General features: G+C 45.9%; 1 protein-coding gene across 1 annotated transcript in view; it reads right to left on the bottom strand.

Moving 5' to 3' along the window:
• The window catches only part of GRK5 (G protein-coupled receptor kinase 5), a 234,187-nt gene extending 211,213 nt beyond the window's left edge, over positions 1–22,974 (bottom strand). Inside the window, exon 1 of the mRNA XM_055424547.2 lies at positions 22,686–22,974. Coding sequence (XP_055280522.1) covers positions 22,686–22,737 — 52 coding nt within the window. The 5' untranslated portion in view covers positions 22,738–22,974. The remainder of the gene's footprint in view (positions 1–22,685) is intronic.
• Positions 22,975–23,191: the final 217 nt, after the last annotated feature.

Below are 23,191 nucleotides of genomic sequence, written 5' to 3'. Positions count from 1 at the left end.
ACTCCCACACGCTTCTCAGAACCTCTGCTGCCAGATCCAGCCTCTTCCAGCTCGGCCAGTACCAGCCTCCTCTGTTCAAGAACTCAGTGACACCATTTTGACTAAAAATTTAACTGCTGACCTCTCAGCCTGGCATTCGGAGACCTTCCCACTCCCCATATGACTATCCACTCTTCCAGCCTTTCTGCCTGCTGCTGCCCTGCAACTGCTCCAGACACCAGGCAAACCACCACCCCATGCCACTCCCCGCTCCCCACCCCGTCACCACCATTTGGCTCGAGCCTCCCCACTGCCAGGAACCTCCGTCTCCACCACGCTCCACCCTATAACCTCATTAGGTGGAATTCTTCCCACAACACTGGCTTTGGGGTCAGATCCAAGTTCCAACACTTACCAGCTGCACGACTCTAGACAAGTACAGTAGCCTTTGTGTCAATTTGTCATGTGCAAATGGCAATGACACCTAACTCATTGGATTGAAAAATACATCTCTATAAAGCCCCCCACCAGGGACTTCCCTGGTGGTCTAGCAGTTAAGACTCCATGCTTCCACTGCAGGGGTCACAGGTTCAATCCTTGGTCACAATACAGCCATAAAATAAAAATAAATTAAAAATATGTTAAAGTCATTAAAAACAAATTTCTTAAAGCCCCCTTCACAGAGCCTTGCTTCCTTCACCAGTCACATCCACAACTGCATATTATTTTTGCTTTGGCTCCATCTCTTCATTCTTTCTGGAGTTATTTCTCCACTGATCTCCAATAGCATATTGGGTACCTACCAACCTGGGGAGTTCATCTTTCAGCGTCCTATCTTTTTGCCTTTTCATACTTTTCATGGGGTTCCCAAGGCAAGAATACTGAAATGGTTTACCATTCCCTTCTCCAAGCAAGAATACTGAAATGGTTTACCATTCCCTTCTCCAATGGACCACATTTTGTCAGAACTCTCCACCACGGCCTGTCCGTCTCGGGTGGCCCTACACGGCATGGCTCACAGTTTCATTGAGTTAGACAAGGCTGTGATCCATGGAGATCCAACCAGTCCATCCTAAAGGAAATCAGTCCTGAATATTCATTGGAAGGACTGATGCTGAAGCTGAAACTCCAATACTTTGGCCACCTGACGTGAAGAACTGAGTCACTGGAAAAGACCCTGATGCTGGGAAAGACTGAAGGTGGGAGAAAGGGACAACAGAGGATGAGATGGTTGGATGGCATCACCGACTCAGTGGACATGAGTTTGAGTAAACTCCAGGAGTTGGTGATGGACAGGCAGGCCTGGCGTGCTGCAGTCGATGGGGTCGCAAAGAGTCGGACACGACTGAGTGACTGAACTGAACTGAACTCACAGAGTCAGGCTAAACGTCTGACTCTTTGCATGCAACCTCATGGACTGCAACCCACCAGGCTCCTCTGTCCATGAGATTCTCCGGGTGAGAATATTGGAGTGGTTCACCATTTCCTTCTCCAGGGGGATCCTCTTGATCTAGGGATGGAACCTGTGTCTCCTGCATGGCAGGTGGATTATTTACCGCTGAGCCACTAGAGAAGCCCACTTCCTTTACAGAGCCTGGCATCCGGCAGGGGTTCTGTAAATGATGGCTTTACACTGTCAACCACCAACCTCCGTGGTCTAGCCCAAACACCAACTCTTGGTGAAGCCTTTACTGAATGTCCCCATCAAGACCAACTTTGTACTTATGTTCTACCTTGTAACGTACTTGGTCACATACCTGTCCTTCCCCAACTATCCTAGAGCTTCTTGAAGTGGAAAGCGGTCTCTTTAATCTTTACATTCCTAAAGCACCTCACCTGGCCTTAAACACCGAGGAGGTGCTGGAATCGTACCAGTGAAACTGACTCCAACTGTGTACATCCCAAAGTATTCCTGGTCATTAGCTGTTCATTGGTTCACTAGATAAAGCTGACAGGACCCAGTCCTGGGCACACATCGCTGGTTACAAGATTTCAGAGAGTCACAGTGTCTCTTTATCAGTTTCCCAACTTGTCACACAAGAACCCAAGGGCTCACACCCAACCTCACATCCCACCACCCACTGCCACATGAGGATAAATTAACCTAATGGTGGTGGTTGCTGTTGAAGGAAACATACAGCACCCACATGTCCCAAAGAACACAGCAAGTACCCTGGAAGGAAAAGGAAATCAACCCTGAATACTCATTGGAAGGACTGACGCTGAAGCTAAAGCTCCAATACTTGGGCCACATGATGCGAAGAGCTGACTCATTGGAAAAGACCCTGATGCTGGGAAAGATTGAGGGCAGGAGAAGAAGGGGACGGCAGAGGATGAGATGGTTGGATGGCATCACTGACTCAAAGGACACAAGTTTGAGCAAACTCTGGGAGATGGTGAAGGACAGGGAAGCCTGGCGTGCTGCAATCCTTGGGGTTGCAAAGAGTCGGACATGACTTGAGACTGAACAATAGCAGCAACAACCCTGCCCAGGGTACTGAGAAGAGTTCCCATTCTCCACTCTTGCCTCCTACGCCCCACCTCCAAAATTCCTCCCCAGAGGGGCTGCTTGTCTTACACACCAAACCCAACAATAAAATGTAAGCTTTCCCCAAAAAATCAAAATCACATGTGAAAGATAAAGATGTTGCTCCATCCAGCAGAGTCAACAAAAAGGGTACTAGATGCACTAAGGCATTTATTCTAAGATTCAATCAAGCTAGTCAGTCAGCCAAAGGGGAAATTGCTAGAAGCATGTGGGCAAGATGGCTAGAATAATCTTATGACTACCATGCTGAAATGCTAAGAAGGACAACCCTTGGTGAGAGCCAGAGGGCCTGGCATGTTTATTTTTTTATGGATTTTATTTCTTATGTTCCCAACAAATGGCCTTACAAGGCACAAATTGTCAGTCCCCACCCCCAAATGGAAATGCCTTTATTTTTCTAAATATAATGAACACTCACTATACAAAATCCAGGTTTTCCTAACTTCTATTCACTGTGTTATGATCATCTCGCTGTGTCAGTAAGAATAAATCTCCATAATTTCTTCAGGGTTGCATATGAGTCCATTTTTTGAATACACTAAAATTCATTTCATCAAGCCTCCACTGAAGGTCACTGAAATCATTTCCAATTTCTGTTAAAAACACCCTCTATTGAATGACCACCTGCATAGCACTTATACATTGATTTTTCCTTTTTCCGAAGAAAATAACTTTTGGTGCCATGTGGCATGTGGAATCTTAGTTCCCCAACCAGGGATTGAATCTGCACCCCCTCCATTGGAAGCATGGAGTCCTAACCACTGGATCATTAGTGGAAGTCCCAACCACTGGACCGCCAGGGAAGTCCCTAAGAAAATAATTTAGAAATAGAATTTCAAGGCCAATTCATATATGTATGTATCCCAAGCTGTCCTTAAGACTTATTAATTTACACCCCTATCAGTAGTGGAAGTATCATGTCTGAAAGAACTTACTTACCCACATTTCCTTAAAGAGGCATTATCAATGCTTAAAAATTTTGCCAAGCTAAGATTATGTGCATATATATAAGATTCTGCTTACTAGTGAGATTGAGACTATTTTCTTGTAGAGTGAATCCCTATATACCACCTATCTGACCAGTACCCTTTTTATTCCCCCTAGAAGTGACCTCCCCACTAATAACCCCCATCCTCTTTGGAGCCACCATGTTCTTAGGACTTGACCTCAGTGGCTGGCAACCTAAGAGTCTAAGAACTGACGCCTGTGATTAATGTTAATTGTTCCAGAGCGATCCACTGACAGAAAGCAGGCCAATGGAGTCATTCCTTAGGATTATTTTTGAATTAGAACTAGGGAGGGAAATACCAGTCTTGCTGGCATCTAACATGCCTTCCCCAATGACTGGTTAGCTAGTTATCTCAACACCGTTTCCTGAGTAAGCTGTTCTTTTTCCATTGATTTGAATGCATCCTTTATTATATAGTAAATGTTTGCATATACTTGGGTCTATATCTGAACTTTGTATTCTATTTATATTCTTTCTTTGGTCTCTTGTAATCTTTAGGGCATTATCCCCACGTGATGATCAAGACACAGAAAGGCTACGTTATTAGCTTTGTGACCTCAGATGAACTATCAGTAAAGCAAGGACAGAAAACAAATTCCTAGTCTCCACCTTGTACTGATTCCAGCGGTAGGAACCTTACACAGAAGAGGACCACCAGCCCTCTCAACATCACGCTCGTCTATGAAATCTGCGTCACCAGCCAAGCTAAGGCAGATGTCTAGACAGGATGTTGCAGGGGAATAAAGAAGTGGGTCAGGATTTTCCAGGAAACCAACAAGAGTGCCTGGCAGCTCCCATTCCCATCTCTAACCTATTTCCCTGTGGGTGACAACAGTGTCCCCAACTAGAGTCCTGAAAAGCAGGCAATGCCAATAAACCTATCTCTGACTCCCTGAGGGATGTCACCAAGTCCACATGAAAATGTTCACATCACTCATGCCTAGATGGAAAACTTACATTTTCTCAATTCTATTTCCTTACTTTTTTTTTTACCAGACAGAGCACTGTCTCTTTTTAAATTTTCCAGGAAGACTGTTACAGTACGATAATCTTCCAGGAAGATAATACAGTGCAGAACAATCAAACTGTTTATTTTTTACTTTTGATTTAATTTTCCTTTCTATAATCCACTAAAGAAAAGACTAGAATCATTCATTTGCCTTTCTTAGATTGCAGCTTCAGTTAAATTAGCAGTGACAGATTTGGAGTTTTGGGGGGTTTTTTTGTTTTCCTGTTTGTTTCCATTACACACATAACACCTCCCAGCTCCAATTCTTTCCTTAGGGTAATTTTCATTTTAATGCGTAATGCCTGCTCTTCAAATTAACATCAAATCTTATTATGAAGTAACCACAGATGAATTGTTATCAGTGGACTATGCACCAGCAAATTCTCAACATTTGAAGGGTGAGAAGAGCTCTGGAATTCATGTGGGCTAAAGTGCGCATTTAAACAGCTGCGGAAAGTTTGGCTCAGAGAGGTCAAGCAGCGAGTCTAAGCTCACACAGCCAGTGGGTCGGTGGCACATTCTCCCTTCTCTTCAACCTTTTCACTGTGTGTGACGTCGCTATGATTATGTCCAACTCTTTGCGACCCCACAGACTGCAGCCCGCCAGGCTCCTCTATCCATGGGATTCTCCAAACAAGAATACTGGAATGGGTTGCCATGCCCTCCTTCAGGGGATCTTCCCAACCCAAGGATCGAACCCACGACTCTTTCGTCTCCTGCATTGGTGGGCAGGTTCTTTACCATTAGCGCTACTTGGGAAACCTTTTCACTAGAAGCCTTAATTGTGCTTTCAATAGAAATGGCACATCTTGACGTGGTGCACTTAACAGCAAGAGAAGATACCACATTACCTTGAAAAGCAAAAAAGTGGATGTCTCAATGCCGCCTCTAGGAATTTATGAAACGGCTTTTCCCTGAGCTGTGCCAGGTACGAGCAACACAGCAGCCCCATGTGCTAGAAGATTCTGACCCCTGGTTGAACGTGTCAGTTATCTGAATGTGACTCACAAGGAAAGCAGAGACCTGGGAATCTAGAGACTGAAGTTCTGAGGCCAGTTCTACAGTGGGTATCCCAGCTGTGTTTCAGCATCAGAAGGGCCCACTCAGCAGGGCAGCCCACTGATTCTGTTAACCGATGCTCCCAAAGCAGAACCAGGACTTGGTGGGTCAGCACTGCAGCAGGCATTTCTGGGCTTGAACAGCAGACTTCCATTTACCATTAACATTTGGTGAGGCCAGAGAGATACAAGGAGAGAAAAATCCCTTGTCCCTGCTCTCAAGGAGTTTGCTGTTCAGTGGGTGAAGCAAAAAAATCCAGCTTGACAGAGGGTATGAGTTCCCCAACACTAAAAGATGTGAGCAGAGGGGGAGAAACCTACTGCAGAGAAGCAGCAGAGAGAGGGTTCTATCTAGGGAGCCAGATTGGAGCTGAGTCTCCAAGATCATCTCCAAAGAGAGTGAGAAAACTTTTACTTTTTTATTATTTTTTATTGAAGTATAATTGCTTACATTGTTATGTTAGTTTCTGCTGTACAACTAAGTGAATCAGCCATGTGTATACATATATGCCCTCCCTCCTGGAAGTCCCTCCTACCCCACCCCTCTAAGTCATCACAGAGCACTGAGCTGAGCTTCCTGCGCTTTATCGCTCTAAATTTTACACATGATACTGTATATATGTCAATCCCGGTCTCCCAATTCACCCCACCCTCCCCTTCCCTGCCTATGTCTGCACCTCTGTTCTCTGTGTCTGGTCTCTATTCCTGCCCTGGAACCAGGTTCACCTGTACCCTTTCTCCGGATTCCACATACGTGCGTTAATATACAATATTTGTTTTCTCTTTCTGACCTACTTCACTTTGTATGACAGGCTCTAAGGCCCATCAGAGTGGTGGTCCTCACACCTGGCTGATCCTCGGGAGTTTCTAAAATACAGCTTCTCAGGTGCTTCCCATGAGCTTCTGATTCAGAATATCGTGGGCAGAGCTTGACGTTGTGGGTTGCATTGTGTCTACTCTCCCATCCTCCCAAAAAAGATATGTGGAAGTCATAACCCTCAGAATGTGACCCTTTTGGAAACAGGGTCTTTATAGAGGTAATTAAGTTAAAATGAAGTCACTAGGGTGGCCCTCAATCTAGTAAGACTGATGTCAATAAAAATTAACTAAAAACAAGTGATCAGCGTGTTAAAAAAAAAAAAAGTAAGGCTGGTGTCCTTATAGAAAGGAGAACTCTGGACCCAGAGACAGACAAGTACAGAGTGAAAACCGCCTGAAGAGACAGTCAGAGGAAGACCGTCATCTCCAAGCTTAGGAACGCTGGAGGCTACCAGAAGCGAGGTCTGGAAAATCTCTCTCCCCAGCACCTTCCGAGGGCGCGTGGCCTGCCCACAACTTGATTTTGGCCTCCAGAACTGTGAGACAATAAACTGCTGTGGTTCTAAGCCACCCATGTTGTGGTCCTTCGCAGCCCTGAGTGGCCCTGGGGAGTTCATGCCGCCTGGGAATCAGTATTAGAGTCCAACTGCCATGGAGGAGCACCCTCAGGTCCTACTCTGAAGGCTGCTTCCACGCTGGCCCCGCCCTGGGTGCCCACGGGGCTTCCTTTGGTCCTGAGGCCCTTCCTCTGGGGAAGGGAGGAGCGGGCTCTGGTGGTGGAGCTCCTTCCTGCAGATGACAGGGAGCCCACGGCCCTGTGAGACATCATGCAATTAAGAGACAGCCTTTCTCCTTCCCCTGCAGCTTCCAGGCATGGTGAGCCCCAAGGCAGACGAGCCAATACATCCGCAAATGCTTCCCAGAAGAAAATGCCACTCTCTCCTCCAACTGCTACAAAAAGACTGAGGACCCAGGACCTTGGACTTTGCTCTGGAGCCAAGCTTATCTCAGAAGGAGATAGACTAGGGTGGGCAGGGCCAGGACTTGTTCTCTCTTGTACTGTTTTTATTTGCGCTCTGGAGTCTCAAGGTGGGACCCACAGAACCCTCACCCAGGTAAATCATATGCAAACCTGCAGTCAAAGCAGTTACCGATGGAAGAACCTGCAGGAGTCCACAGAGGAGAAAGCCCTACCAGCTAAGTGATAGGAGGCAAAGGACAATATGTGGAACCAACAGCTGCACCTTTGAAAGAATTAGGAAATGGTGGCCCCCCTTCCCCAAAACACAGTTATAAATCTACTTCCTCTGAACAACGAACTCTGAACCTCAAGTTCAGATGCCTCCCTAGAGTTACTCAACATACAACAAGCATGGAAGAAGCCCTTAAAGATGGGGAAAGATGCAGTGAGCTAGCACCAGAGAAGGAATGGGGAGAAGTGGGTCCTTGCTGTGTGACTTGGGAAAATCACATCACCTCTCTGAGCTTGCTTTTTCTCAACCTGAGATAACAATAATAATGGCTGCCAAATCTGGCTGGTGGTGACGAGCAAAAGAGAGAAATACATGAGAATCCCCTGGCAGACCAGTGGCTGCTGCTGCAAAGTCACTTTAGTCGTGTCCGACTCTGTGCGACCCCATAGACGGCAGCCCACCAGGCTCCCCCGTCCCTGGGATTCTCCAGGCAAGAACACTGGAGTGGGTTGCCATTTCCTTCTCCAATATGTGAAAGCGAAAAGTGAAAGTGAAGTCGCTCAGTCATGTCTGACTTGTAGCGACCCCATGGACTGCAGCCTACCAGGCTCCTCCGTCCATGGGATTTTCTAGGCAAGAGTACTGGAGTGGCTTGCCATTGCCTTAGGACTCCTCAATTCCACTGCCAGGGGTCTGGGTTTGATCTCTGGTTGGAGCACCAAGATCCCACAAGCCTCGCAGTGAGGCCAAGAAAAAAAGAGCGAAAGAAATATGGGCCCTTATCTGAGCCTGTGTTCCTTGCTGATTCACACATGCAAAACCCAGGAGCAATTACAAAGTTGTTGCCAAGTCAGTCTTTGCCCGAACTTATTTCCCTAACTGAGGCTTTGAATACCGTAGAAAACATGACTGAACACTCACACGGGGGTGTTAAATCCTAAAGGTTTCAAAAACGTCGCATCACGTGTCCTCATGTGTATCATGTTGCTTCCTCACAAGAAAGTGTGCTCTGTCCATCCCCAGGGTCACTTAACTCCATTTCAGAAATTATCACTATTCTTCCCAAAGTGGGGGGTGAAGAATGGGGTGGTGGGAGACCCTATTAGATACCACCATGTGGTGGCGGGTGGGTAGGCACCGTTTAAGTAGATAGTGTTATCCGATGAGTAAAACAGTCCCACACTGTTCACAATATATTGAAACACTGGAAAACCTAAATTGTTGAAAATTTAGGGAAACCTAAGAGGACAGGGAGGCCTGGTGTGCTGTGGTTCATGGGGTCGCTAAGAGTCGGACACGACTGAGCGATTGAACTGAACTGAACTGAAGAGACATTACTTTGCCAACAAAGGTCCGTCTAGTCAAGGCTATGGTTTTTCCCGTGGTCATGTATGGATGTGAGAGTTGGACTGTGAAAAAGGCTGATCACCGAAGAATTGATGCTTTTGAACTGTGGTGCCGGAGAAGACTCTTGAGAGTCCCTTGGACTGCAAGGAGATCCAACCAGTTCATTCTAAAGGACATCAGTCCTGGGTGTTCATTGGAAGGACTGATGCTGAAGCTGAAACTCCAATACTTTGGCCACCTCATGCGACGAGTTGACTCACTGGAAAAGACTTTGATGCTAGGAAGGATTGGGGGTGGGAGGAGACGGGGACGACAGAGAATGAGATGGCTGGATGGCATCACCGACTCGATGGAGGTGAGTTTGAGTGAACTCCGGGAGTTGGTGATGGACAGGGAGGCCTGGCGTGCTGTGATTCACAGGGTCACAAAGAGTCGGACACGACTGAACAACTGAACTGAACTGAAACTGTTTGTTGTTCAGTCGCTAAGTTGTGTCCAACTCTTTGACTCCATAGACTGCAGCACGCCAGGCTTCCCTGTCCGTCACTATTTCCCGGAGTTTGCTCAAACTCATGTCCATCAAGTCGGTGATGCCATCCAAACATCTCATCCTCTGTTGTCCCCTTCTCCTCCCGCCTTCAACCTTTCCCAGCATCAGGGTCTTCTCCAATGCCTTCTTTATGGTAAATGTCATTTAAACTACTCCAGAACAATCAAAGACACAGACCCGTTTACAACCAGATAACCCCTAAGGGTCTGTTAGAAAACACCCAGCATTCCATTGAAACAACACTCTGCTTCCAGAGTCTTTCACAATTTTTCCTTTCACCCCTCCGTCTCATGGGAAACTATAAACACAGATATGGAAAGGCACTACAACTTACTGGTGACTGAAAACAGCTGCATAAGCACGTGTATACCAAGATTCCATCGGTGTCAAACGTATCTGTATGTTCATACGTGCATACACACGGAGATCGGGGAAAATGTCCACCTTAATGCTGACAGTAACGACCTCTGAGGAGTGGGACAGACAGCAGGGGCACAGGGGAGGAGGGAGATTTGTACTTCCTTCTCGATGTTTTGCATTGTTCCTTGCATTTTCTTTAGCAAGCAAGTACTGTCTGTGCAGGAGATTCCCAGGCAGCTCATTGGTAAAGAACTCACCTGCAAGGCGGGAGACACGGGTTCCATCCCTGAGTCGGGAAGATCCCCTGGAGTAGGAAATGGCAACCCGCTCCAGCATCCTTGCCTGGAAGTTTCCATGGACAGAGGAGCCTGACTGAGTACAGTCCATGGGTTCGTAAAGAGTCAGAGACAACAGCGCGACTAACACACACAGCATACACTGTCTGTGCAAATGTTTGAAAGCCTTCAAATTAGGCAGAAGGATTCACACTGAACTATGAGTCACAGCGCCACAGTGATTATTTCACATACGTGTTAGTACTAATGCTCCTATTAGCTGGTAAGATTATTGGGGGCAGCAGCTGTGACGGAGCAGAAAGTCTATCAGAGTGGACACTGGGTTTTGCACTGGATCTGGGCTGTGGAACTAGCAGACTGCACCAGGAAAAGGCATTTACCTGTCTTAGTCTTTGACTCTTCATCTATAATACAGGGAAGAATGAAACACACCTCACAGGACTGTAAAGAGTAAATGAAACCACGGGTACAAAGGATTGTATAATTCCTAAATGATTCCATTAGAAAGAAGGGGGGAATTCCCTAGCGGTCCAGTGGTTAGGACTCCACGCTTTCACTGCTGAGGGCGCTGGTTCGATCCCTGGTTGGGAAACTAGTCCCAAAGTTGTGCAGTGTGGCCATAAAGATAAATAAAATTAAAACAATACTACCTTTATTTAAAAAGAAAGAAATGGAAACTCCATTGTTTTCTGTCCTCAGTTCAGAGCCTAGCATGGGGCCCCACACACAGTGGGACTTAACTAAATATTGGACTTATGACACTGGGGATGATGCAGAAACCAACCTAGGGTTACTCCACTGGGAATTCTGCTTGCAGGGATTCCCCCAAGCTCTCTGCTTAGGGCAGACAATTAGAACGCAAAGGCCACCATGGGAGAATGAAATTACACATAAGTCCACTTCTCTGACTGGGCCTCTCAAACGCTTGACCCCCTCACAGGCATTCCTGAAACGTTTGTAAGCCACCCAAAAAGACTAGCGACAGTACCAGCCACTAGGATATAAAACAGTGAGCCACCTGATAGTCAACTGAAGGGAACCGGAAGACCAGCCCTCCCCTTAGTCACCCATGGAAACATTGAGGAAATCAGGTTTGTCCTTTAATTTGCATCCTGCTCTATGTTATAAGAAATTAAGCTTTAACTTTAAAAAACCCTCTAATTGGATACTACTGATGGGAAGACATCTGGGGCAAATATCTAGGCCTGATGCGTTCCACCCCAAGCAATGGTTAGTGGTTTGGGGAACGAGTGTGTGGCAGAATAAGCAATGGTTACTAATTATTATATAGCACAGGGTTTGGCATCGTCCATAAAGCCCCGTCATGACAGCCCCTTCCTCTCCAGAGAGGATTACAGGATTGACTGTTTGGACATTTTTTTCTCTGAGCGAACATACGTTTTCCTTGTCTTAATTGGATCCAGCCTCTTTGCCCCTGAGCAAAGAGGCCATTTTTCTATAACAAGTCTATCCTTCAAATGCCAGGTCAGTCATCAGCCATTCCGGGGTCTGGAAGGAGCAATGTTTGGCTTCCTAGTTTCTTTCCATTTGCTCAGCGTTGTTTTAGCAGTGATGCGAAAAGCATGTGAGGATCGTGTCCTAAGCTACCTCCGATTTAGCCAAAAAAGGTATGAGTGCCATCAGCGTGAAACATCTTCGAACCATACAAAGCCTCCAGATTGGGGCGAACTGTTTGCCCCGAATGTTTGGACTAATGCAAATATTTATTTCTTCCAAAACAAGTAAAACAAACCACTTCCAAACTGGGGGTGGGGGCGGGGAAGTCTGCCAGACATTTTTCACAGTTAAGACAAACATTTGGAAAACATTTTCCAATTTGCCCTATACCTTTAGTTAATCTTTCTTAACCATGTTGAGTCATCTCCTAATCTGCCATCTACTGCGACAGGAAGACCACTTCTTTCTTTTTTAATATTTATTTATTTGGCTTCACCAGGTCTTAGCAGCAGCACTCAGGTTCTTCCTTCTTTGTTGCAGCATGCAAGATATTATTTTAGTCACGACAAGCAGGATCTTTAGTTGCAGCGTGGGAGCTGGGATGGAACCTGAGCCCCCTGCACTGAGAACTCAGAGTCTCAGCCACTGGACCACCAGGGAAGTCCCCCAAGGCCACTTCTTGAGGACCTTATTTTCTTGGCTCTTCCCCTCCTCCACATAACAAACATAGCATCAGTCAATCATTCCCAGATCAAGGTTAGTTGGACACCTATGTTGCAAGCACACAATCATCTGACTGACAGCCTCCTTAATCTGTGACTGTAGGCTTGGTGGCATCAACCCACAACAGCACTCAGCATGAGAAAAACGGGATCTTGAGACATCTTTGCATTCAAGCCTGTAGCCCTATTCTCTGTCCGCACCTGACTCCCTATTTTGGGCTTCCCTGGTGGCTCAGTGGTAAAGAATCCACCTGCAATGCAGGAGACACAGGTTCAATCCCTGGGTCAGGAAGATCTCCTGGAGCAGAAAATGGCAACCCATTCCAGTATTCTTATCTGGGAAATCCTATGGACAGAGGGGCTTGGCAGGCTACATACAGTCCATGGGGTCTCAAGAGTCAGACATGACTTAGCAACTAAACAACAAAAACCCCCTACTTTTCTAGAGTCTGGGGTTCCTTCTCAGGGGATGTTATCTAAGCAACCCAAGGAGCTCTTCCTGAGTGTCTGAACAGACAACGTTAAGATGGAGCAGAGCGCATTCCTGCACAAGCCATGGGAGAGCTGTTTTCCATGGCCCCTTTGTTGACCTTCTCCAGCTTGTTTCCATTTCACAAGTGGTGCTAAGACCCGTGCCAAGATGGAATTCCATTTCAAATGAGTTTTCATAAGGCCTTTTATCAGATACGCAGGCCAATTACACTGGTTGGGTTTTCTCTACCCTGTAGCTGAGTCACTCTATCCTTCACCCCCCACTTCCTTTCCTGTGGTGGTTAAGTTCAGAGCTTCACCTTGTCTGCAGGAGCAGATCAAAGGCTTGACTTCCTGTCCCCTCATTAGGGGGCTGGTGACATCCCGCTGTCTCCTCTCCATCAAGACAGCAACCCCCAAGAGACTCTCAGCTCCCAAAGAGCCTTGAAAAGTTGCTAAAAAATGCAAAACGCACGCACACACACATGTTCTGGTTTCTAAACTCAAATACCCATATGGTTACCCCTGAAATATCTAAAAGGTTAACCCTGAGAGCTTTTCTGGGGAAAAAGGCTGCTGCACACATTCTCTTTGCGAGGGAGAAGGGGTGTGCCCCACCATGTGGCAGGGAAATCACTCCAGCAGGTGTCCCCCTCCCCCTTCCCAGCCCCCTACCTTTTCTTTTAACATTTATTTGGCTGCGCCGAGTTTTTAGTTCTGGCACCTGGCCTCTTTAGTCGAGACACCTGTGCTCTAGTTCCCTGACCAGGGATCGAACCTGTGCTCCCTGCACTGGGAGTGCAGCATTCTAGCCATTGGACCACCAGGGAAGTCCCCCTACTTTTTTATTAGTAAAGAGAGTTGCAGAGACTGAGCATATACCTGGATAAGGCAATGGCAACCCACTCCAGTATTATGCCTGGAGAATCCCAGGGACAGAGGAGCCTGGTGGCCTGCTGTCTATGGGGTCACACAGAGTCGGACACAACTGAAGCAACTCAGCAACAGCAGCAGCAGAGCATATAATTAAGGTGCCACCATCAGACAGAGGTGCTTGGGGACGAGGATCTCTCGAGGGGCAGCAGGCACCAAAGGAAGCAGGGCTCGGGGCAGACGTGACCTGCATGCGCTGGGTGCTCACACCTGGCCCTGCCAAGGAGAGGGCTGCCGCCACTGACGTGTGGCTACTACCGTCCATCTCCTTTAAGCTCCAGTCCCTCAGGGGCAATTCTTTGGCAACTCAAGATTCTCCCCAAGCCCTGCCAGGAGGACCAAGAATGCCAGGAAGCTGACTGGCCTTGCTCTTCGGGTGTGCAGGTATGCATGAGGGTGTGGGGAAGGTGGGAAGAACATAGGTGATGCGGCTTCAGAAAGAATCACGGCCATGTGTGCACACACGCACGGGCATGTATGTTATTTGTCCCCTCCCCGCCCCCACCCCCACCAATCACAGGTTCATTTGTGCTGATAAAGAGTTCTAGTTTTTGCTTCTTTAAATCATCACTTCTATTTATTTACTTGGCTGGGCCAGGTCTCACGGGTGGCAGGTAGGATTTTCTTTGCCACGAGCAGGATCTTTTCAGTTGCAGCACACCAGCTCAGTAGTTGTGGCACTGAAGCACCTGGAATCTTCCTGGACCAGGGATCAAACTCAGGCTCCCTGCCTTGGGAGCATGGAGTCTTAAGTGCTGGACCCTGGGGAAGTCCCAACAGTTCTACTTTTAAAATGGAAACGCTGACTGTGAGGACTCGCCTTATGGTAGTCATTCAGAGCCTAGTAGGAATTACATCCTTCAACTGCTCTCAGTTTGGCTGAAGTTAGGGTCTGGGAGGGCAGTTAGATTCCCATTTTTTTTGCCCCTTTCCCCAGGAAATCTGTTAAGAGACTCTTTCTTGCCCACAGTAGCAACCTCAGAGCATTTACATTTAGAAACCATACCGCCCTGAGAAATGGGTTTGCTTTGGGGGGTTTTGGTTTCTGTGGGAGTTTGGGGCTTATATTAATATCATTATAAGGGAAGGGAAAGATTTCTTTGGGAACGTTAAAGGATTTTGGAGGGCTTCTCCAGAAAAGTCCACATTTCAAGTAACCTTGGACAAACGGGTCCTTTTCTTCCATCTCACTTTCCCCATCTGATAAGCAGGGGTGATTTCTATTCTGGAAAGTGGAGAACAGATGAGGAAACCCCCTGAGCAGCTTTGGGGCAGCCCAGGCCCTGGCCACCCGGGGGGCCTCTGTGGCTGCTTCCCAACCCAGGAATGTTCGTATCTGTTTATCTGTTTCTTTTACTTTCTGCACAGGTCCTGGAAGTTGTCCTTTGAGGTTTACTTCATCATTGCTTTAAAAAAAAAAAAAAAATACTGATACTCCACAGGCTACAGATTTCTAAAGACAAAACAGGCCCAGTGGAAATTAGCCTAATTTATTACTGACTTCTGTCAGGAGGAGGTTACCAGTTGACTCTTTGGCACAACTTCAGACAGCTATTCCTTGTTTCTGACCCTAAGAACAGCAGCGAGCTGTTTTATTGTTTCAAATAATCATGTGGCTTTCTAAGTGTGTTCTAACAGCGTTGTCGTTAAAATGTTTCAAATCTCGCAGGAAAAGTTTTTAAGGAGAAATCATTTTAAAGTGGATACAAGAAGAGTGTGTTTTTGACATCTTTCTCCATGATCTTGCAATCTGTCCTGTTCAAAAGAAATGGAAACTCTTAAAACTGTTTTTATCAATCGTCCTGTTATTTTAGACCACGTTTTTTGAAGTAAATAGAAAGCGGGGTTTTTTTTCCTTCTTTCTGTGGATTTACTGTACACACATTTTTTTTAATTAATAAAATGATTTTAAAATATCCTCACTCAGGAGTTTCTAGACAGAACATGGGGCCTGTGTGTATCTGCATACATGCTAAGTCGCTTCAGTCGTGTCCGACTCTGTGTGACCCTATGGACTGTAGCTCGCTGGGCTCCTCTGTCCATGGGATTCTCCAGGCAAGAATACTGCAGTGGGTTGCCATGCTCTCCTCCAGGGGATCTTCCCAACCCAGGGATTGAACCCACGACTCTTATATGTCTCCTGAATTGGCGGGCAGGTTCTTTACCACTAGCACCGCCTGGGAAGCCTGTAATACACACTTACTTTGAATCAGGACAGTCAGTTGCTCAATCGAGGCCAATTTCCCAAAAAGATACAGAAAAAGGTGGGGGAGGTGAGCAATATGAGTGGCTTATTACTACCAGCGATATTTATGATTGTCCTTGAACCGTGCTGTTCTCTGATTAGGACTCATCCCTAATCTCCACCCCCCCAGCCCCGCTCCCCAGTCCTTCCTCTGTTTCTCGCCTCCTTCCCCCGCCCCTTCCCCTATGTTCTCCCCATTTTCATGTCAGAAGTTACGAGGTTCTCACCCTCACTTAACTCAATGTGTGTAGAACCCTAGAAGTTACGTCCCAGGAACTTTCTGCAGAGCCGGGGGTACTCCACTTCGGCACCATCCGGCAGGGTAGCCACTGGCCCCTGTGACTGCTGAGCACTTGAAACGTGGCTGGCACACTTATGGAATGGAATAGTTCACTTTAATTTTTAAAAATATTTATTTGGCTGTGCCAGGTCTTCGTTGCAGCACTCGGGCCCTTTAGTTTTGGCACATAGAATCGAGTTCCCGGACCAAGAATCGAACCGGGGGCCCCGTGCATTGGAAGCTCCGAGTTTTACCCACTGGGCCACCAGGGAAGTCCCTCACTTTAATTAATTTAAATACAAACAGCCACATGCAGCTAGTAGCTACCATGTTGTAAGGCACATATTCAGAGGACTAGACAGACACTTGAACATTTTCAGGTCATTCCAGGTGACAGGCTCTACCAGAGGACGTGCTCAAACCCAAGAAATCCCAAGAAAAATCCAAAGGAAGGCGGCCCCCGCCATCTTTACTCCAGAACAGTGGCCCGTCGGTTCTGCCCAGGCTGCTGCCCTAGGAAGACCACCAAGGTGTTACCCGGAAGACCTCTCTGCACACCAGTTTCTTCTTGGATCTTCTTATTCCCAACCAAAGGGACCTCTTGCGATTGTTTTAAGTGGTTTCCATTCGTAGGAACTGACCTTCATAAAAAACACCCATCTTGGAAAATTAGCAGTTGTCTTCCAGATTCCAGCCTATCCCTCAAATATGACCTCTGCTGCTGCTACTGCTAAGTCACTTCAGTCGTGTCCGACTCTGTGCGACCCCATAGACAGCAGCCCACCAGGCTCCCCCATCCCTGGGATTCTCCAGGCAAGAACACTGGAGTGGGTTGCCATTTCCTTCTCCAATGCATGAAAGTGAAAAGTGAAAGTGAAGTCGCTCAGTTGTGTCTGACTCTTCGCAACCCCCTGGACCGCAGCCTGCCAGGCTCCTCCATCCATGGGATTTTCCAGGCAAGAGGACTGGAGTGGGTTGCCATTGCCTTCTCCATATGACCTCTGAGTTATCCTTAAATCATGTTTTGGTCCCGCAGGCTACTGTCCAAGCTCTAGGCACAGCAGAGTCAACAGTTTCCAGCTAAGCAGGTTATACCACAATCAGCTTCAGCTCCTTGGAGGAAAAATCAGGTTCTACTCAATTCTGATTCATCAGTTTAAAAGCCTAAGAAGTTAATGATGATGTCCAATTCCATCTCTTTACCCACCTCCAGCTGCGCCTCTCCAAGGCTAACATCCAAAATGTCACCTCCCACAGGGTCCTTCAACAATCAAATGCTGAATGAATGAATGACTTGAGCCTTGTAAGAATTTCAAAAGACAATTTAAAAATGGTTTTCACAAAACAAGAAACTGGGGGAGGGGGCAAAGTCTAGACAGGACAGAACTGCTTTCTCTTTAAAAGGTAACATGAATAACTTTGAATATTGGATGATAAAGAATTTTTGCTTAAAAAAAAAAGTAAGCATGATTTATACCAAATGGGGTGCTTCCCCCGCTGTCTGGATGGTACTAAATGCAACAATATTGTCTTTATCCCCCAAAAATAAAATTTTAAGAAGCTTTATGGATTAAAATCTTTTCAATATTTAGGATATTTCAAAATAAAATTTTCCACTGAAATGTAACAGCATGTTTCAAAGTAAAAATCATTCCTATTACTTAAGCCCACATAATCTATTTTTAATCATTTAAAAATCACATCTTAAAACCCTTTATCTTCATTGTTCTATTTTGAAGTGAGGTGTGGGGGCCAGGGGTTGTAAGACTGAAGAAATACCCTTTCCTTTTCTATGTGTCACCTGTTTTTAGTTACTTTCTATCATCTTCTCAAGTTTCACCTAGAATTGTATGATCTATTGTAGTAAGATCTTTTTGTAACCGTAGACTTATTTCAAAAATGTCAAGATATTATAATGCTTTACCATGAGCCACAAATATACCGGCAACAAATTATTAACTTTAAATATTGACCAAAGTCCTGAAACCACTTCATTAGAAGACTGTGAGTTCGCAGGTCTGGGTTGAATGGCCCTTGGTAAAGGTCAATTTGGTCCTGCACTGAGCTATTTCCTGAAATTCACTCGGATGTTATTGAAGTCTTCGGCCCACACCCAAAGGGTATCATTTAGCAAGCCACTACAAGAGTTATGGCTGCTGAAGACATAATTTAAACAAGGATTAGTCTGGGGAGTGGAAGAATCAAGCTTTCTGGAGTTTAGAATCTGACAAGAAGCAGCTAAGCTATTGAAAGATGAGAGTCTTGAGGGCATTTATCTGATGGTTTTAAAAACCGGCAGCTAGATTAATTAAAAGCATCATTTGAAACCTTTCTGTAAGAAAGCAAGGCCTCTGAAACCATTTGCTTTTGGTTTCTCCACGTCCAAGTTGTCAGTACCGAAAAGAAACTCAGAAAAAGTAAAAGGCAGTTTTGTTTAATGATGGCATTGTACTTAATAGGACCAGCAGCTTTAACACATGATGAGCTGCCCGAGCCAGAATGTAAAAACTGCTGCTCTTCTGTGCGGAGAAGCTTTAGGGCAGAAGCAGCCATGGGGGTGGATTAAGTACGCCTGCAGATAACAGTTAAAACGGCTGCGGGCTTCAGAGACATTCCAGTGTTCTAATAACGATATTTCAGTTTTGTCATCATGAACTAGGGGTGCAAGGAAAAGAGGAAAGGGCTTTCAGCCTTGCCATGGAATGCTGAGTCTGTCCCAGCAGGCTGGCTGCATGCAAACCTTCTCCCCTCCCCTGACCTTCCCAGCCTCTGCGGTCACCTGTTTCCAGGTCCCCAATCTTAATCATTGGGAAGATCCAGGCCAACAAATTTACAGAGATATGTGAGTGAAAGGTTCTTGCACGTTCTGATTTTCGACATCCTGACCAAGGGCAAAAATGATGACGTTTCTGACTTCTCAGTTCCTGGAGTCGTGCCTGCTAGTACCACGCTCAGGAAAATGTGATCGATACTCCCTCTCTGTCCTCTTTATTGATCAAATATGGCTACTACTGCCCTGGGAAGAAAGGAAGGGTGGGACCTTACAAAATTTCTTCTCACCACCGTTCAAAGAAGTGAGGCAAAACACTAGAATATGACAAAAACCTTTACTGCAACAATAAAATCAAAAGGAGACACACAAAAGGCCCTCTGCAAACACTCTTTCTCACTACTATGATTTCAGCACTAGTGTGCTTGCCAATTTTCTGAGATTCTGAAATGTAAATAGATAGACAGATAGAATTAGTCTTGGGTTTCTTTTCATTAAATGCTTAATCACTTAGCTCATTTCCATAAATTGGCATGAATTCAGTCTCAACTTCTTTTCTTTTTTTACCCTTAACCACCCATTTTTAGGAGTGTAATCTAAAGTTCCTAAGAACGATCAAATTGATGCTTTCTCTTGAATCCAAAACAAAATACATTTGGGTGGTTTAAAATTTTGAACCCAGATCTACATCTTATTTCAAAAAACAGTCACAAAGGTGCAAGCTGTTTCCAGTATTTTCTAATTATTAATGATGAACCACTTTAATTAATTTACAGACTTTCTATCTTATTGCTGTACTCATTTTTCCACTTTATAAAAGTATTATTATAGTAAGAATTTTAACTTACAATGAATTTAGAAGACGTCTGCCTTTGAGAATGCATAATATAACAAAAGATAGGCCCCCAAATTACCCACCAACATAGACAACTACAAATTTATAGCATTTGCAAAGTGTGTCTGTCTTTCTTCAAGGCCTGTTTCTCTATTGTTTGGGACAAATGTGACTTTTACTTGAAAGTCACATTTTAAATTGTTTACAATGTATTTTGTTAACTGAACTAAATTAAATTTTGCATTCACCAACCATATTTCTCATTTATAACCACTCACAAGAATCTTCAAGGAAGAAGTGGTTTTAAACATTGTAAACAATTCAGATTTTTAAAGATACTACAAATTTTATGTTAGATCTTTCATTATACTGACTGGCACTTTCATTTCTGAATATGTGGGTAATGTGATTACTAGGAGAATTATTTAATTGAAAAGAATGACTTCAACTACACAAGAATTGTTAAAGAGAAAAATAAATTGCTTTTATTTCTAAAAGCTTCTACAGTAATTAGAATATATGTGCTCAAATCTTTACTAAAGACCCAGTGAGAAGAAAGTGGAAGCACTTTAAATCATGGATTCTCTTTAGACATAAAAGAGGGGGAGAAATGCAGATTTCAAAATGAAATTTCCATGTAAGTAATTAGTTTTTCTCATTCAGGTGTCAGTTTCTCCGTATTCTTATGGGGAAGGCCCCCTCCATTTCAAAGGAATTTCAGGAGCTATTTTTTCACCCTGAGATAACTACCAAACTCTCAAAGAGAAATTGAAAAGACTTTAAAAGGAAAAGGAAGTAAAAGGCACATTCTTGAGAACTTTTTAATCACTGTAATTCGGTCATTCCATATAAGCCTCCAGACTGTAGCTCTATTTTCCAAGGCTCTAAAAAAACCAATTTGTTAACCTGACAGACAAAATTACCAAGCGGTGCATTCATTTCAGTGAAAAAATCTGGGGAGACCAAACTGGGGGAGAAAATTAATAATACTCTGCCCACTCCAAGCAAAACATTTTAAAAGAAGCAATCAACTGCTAAGGAGAAAAAAAAAAAAAAAAGCAAGCTCTAGGCAAATAAGTGTGTAGAGCAGCAAATGTAGGCAGCAGAATTCTCCGGGCAACAGGAGAAACCAGTGAAACTTGCAAAGCCTCCAGTATCGTCACATCCAATAATTTCCCAGGAAAAAATTTCAGAATGGAGAGGGAAAACTTTCCCAGCCCCCGAGCCCTTAGATGTACAACCATATTCCACCACTAGGTGGCGGCTGCAAAGGCTGTGAGCCGGGGGCTGTTTTCTCCGCTTTTTCCCCCTCCAGGACTCACTGCCCTGTTCAGGAGACAGCCCACGAACCTCTTGGTCCAATTTGCTAAAAATGTTGGGTTAGGAAAAAAGAAAATACTCGGGCTTTAGAAACTGAAGACACCAGGAACAGCCTCTGTTAAAAGTCTGTTCACAGCAAAGCTGGGCAATGGGAAGAACAGACCTGCACATTTCCAACTCGGCTGGAGTTTCCGAAGCAAACCTTCCAGGCTGCTGCTTTGGAGACAAGCGAAGCTGAAATTATGACATGAGTTGTTGAGTTGTGCATCACCTACTCACACACCATGTACAGTGCCACAAGGTGATGGATTCGGCTGGATAAACATGAACCGTTTTACTCCTTCATTCATCAAAGTGTGTGAATGAAAAATATTAAGAAGTAAATAGGGCGTTTTCGTGGACTGCTCGCCTTCTACTCTTCTGAAGTCAAGACCTTACCGAGACTGCTTTCGACCTTGGGTGTCAAATAAAGCCTCCTCCCATGAAAGGGAAAACCACTTCCCTTTTCATAAAAAGGCTGCACCCAGAGCTCAAATCTTGGCAAAAGAAATGTTACATAAATTCCAGGTGTTCCTAAATATGTATGCTTACCCGCACGGAATCATTTTAGGAAGCATCTAAGTTTCTGGGCCACTTTCTCACCCTCTCCCTCTCTCTTTCCATTTCAAGGAAGAGTCAAAAAGTGCGTTTATAGTCTCGACTTAGCTTCTTACCCACTCCATTTAGACGATATTTCCTGCCAACCTAATGCAGAAAATCTAATGATTTGCATCCAAAACACATCTAAGCACTGGCACACTTACCTTTCTTCTCTTAATTAAGCCAAAAACCAAAAAAAACCCACTTATCTCTCTCCCTCCTCAATGGGGAAAAAAAAACACCCCTGAAATCATTAATTCTTTTCTACATGGTTTGCACAGCCATCCTCTCGTTATGTGAACAGGCTAATTCCTCAACATCTTACTTTGCCTTTAAAAGGCTTCCTTCCACACGACGGGATTTCCCTAAGAAACATTCCCAGCGGATGGTTTCCAGCAATAACCTATATCAACTCAGCCGGCGCCCCTCCACCCCCCCCAACACACACACACACACACACACACACACACACGAATTCACTCACAGAACCATCCCGGGCCAACTCGGAAAAGCTGTTTGATTTGCATGTTTGCCCATATCTTCCTGAATGAACGCCTTTCCAACTGACCTTTCAACAGCTGCCGAGAAGGCACGGCACGGTAAGGTTAGAGCTGGAAACCAGGGAATCTTTTTTAGCATCCTAATCCTTGCAACCTCGACGTGACGTTTCCCCTTCTCTGCCCAAGTCCAGGTTCCCCGAGCACAAGGGCAGGAACCGTGAAGCGTTTGCCGAGCACTCTCCGAGGTGCCCTGCTCTCGACCAAACTCATTGCGGGCATCCCGCACCCGCCCGATACCCGGCTCGTGGCGAAGCCGCCAGGCACGCACTCGCCCTGCCTCTTACCTTCCCTGGCTTTCAGCAAGACCGTGTTGGCCACGATGTTTTCCAGCTCCATTGACAGTCGGCGGTCAGCGAGGGAGCCGGCCGGCGGGGCTGTCAGCGCCTGACGGTGCTGCCGCTGCTGCTGCTGCCGCTGCTCGGGCTGCTGCCGCTGCTTGCCGGAGCCGGGAGCGAGCAGCCCGCCTAGCCTACCGCATTATTCTTTGCTCTTATCCCTCGGAGTTTCCACCTCTGCAAAGAGGAGCCGCCGCCGCCGCTTCTTCCTCCCTCTGTGTCCCCCCTCCCCCCCTCCCTCAACAGTTTCCCCCCCACCCCCCACCCTGCGCGCTGCTCTGTCACTCCATTCTCCTCCCCTCGGGCTCCCGCGGATGCTTTAATGCTTCGGATGCTTCTGCCTCCCCTCTGTCCGTCCCGGGGGTGTGGTACTCGCAGGCTTGGGGCGGCCGCACTGCGCAGGCGCTGGGCCGAGCCACGCCTCCCGCTCCGGCCCTCGCGGCGCGGGGCCTGCT

This window comes from Moschus berezovskii, chromosome 12 (assembly GCF_049115385.1).
Source record: "Moschus berezovskii isolate FMDL1 chromosome 12, NW_MosBer_1.0, whole genome shotgun sequence".
NCBI lineage: Eukaryota > Metazoa > Chordata > Mammalia > Artiodactyla > Moschidae > Moschus > Moschus berezovskii.
This window is presented reverse-complemented; position numbering and strand designations above follow the sequence as displayed.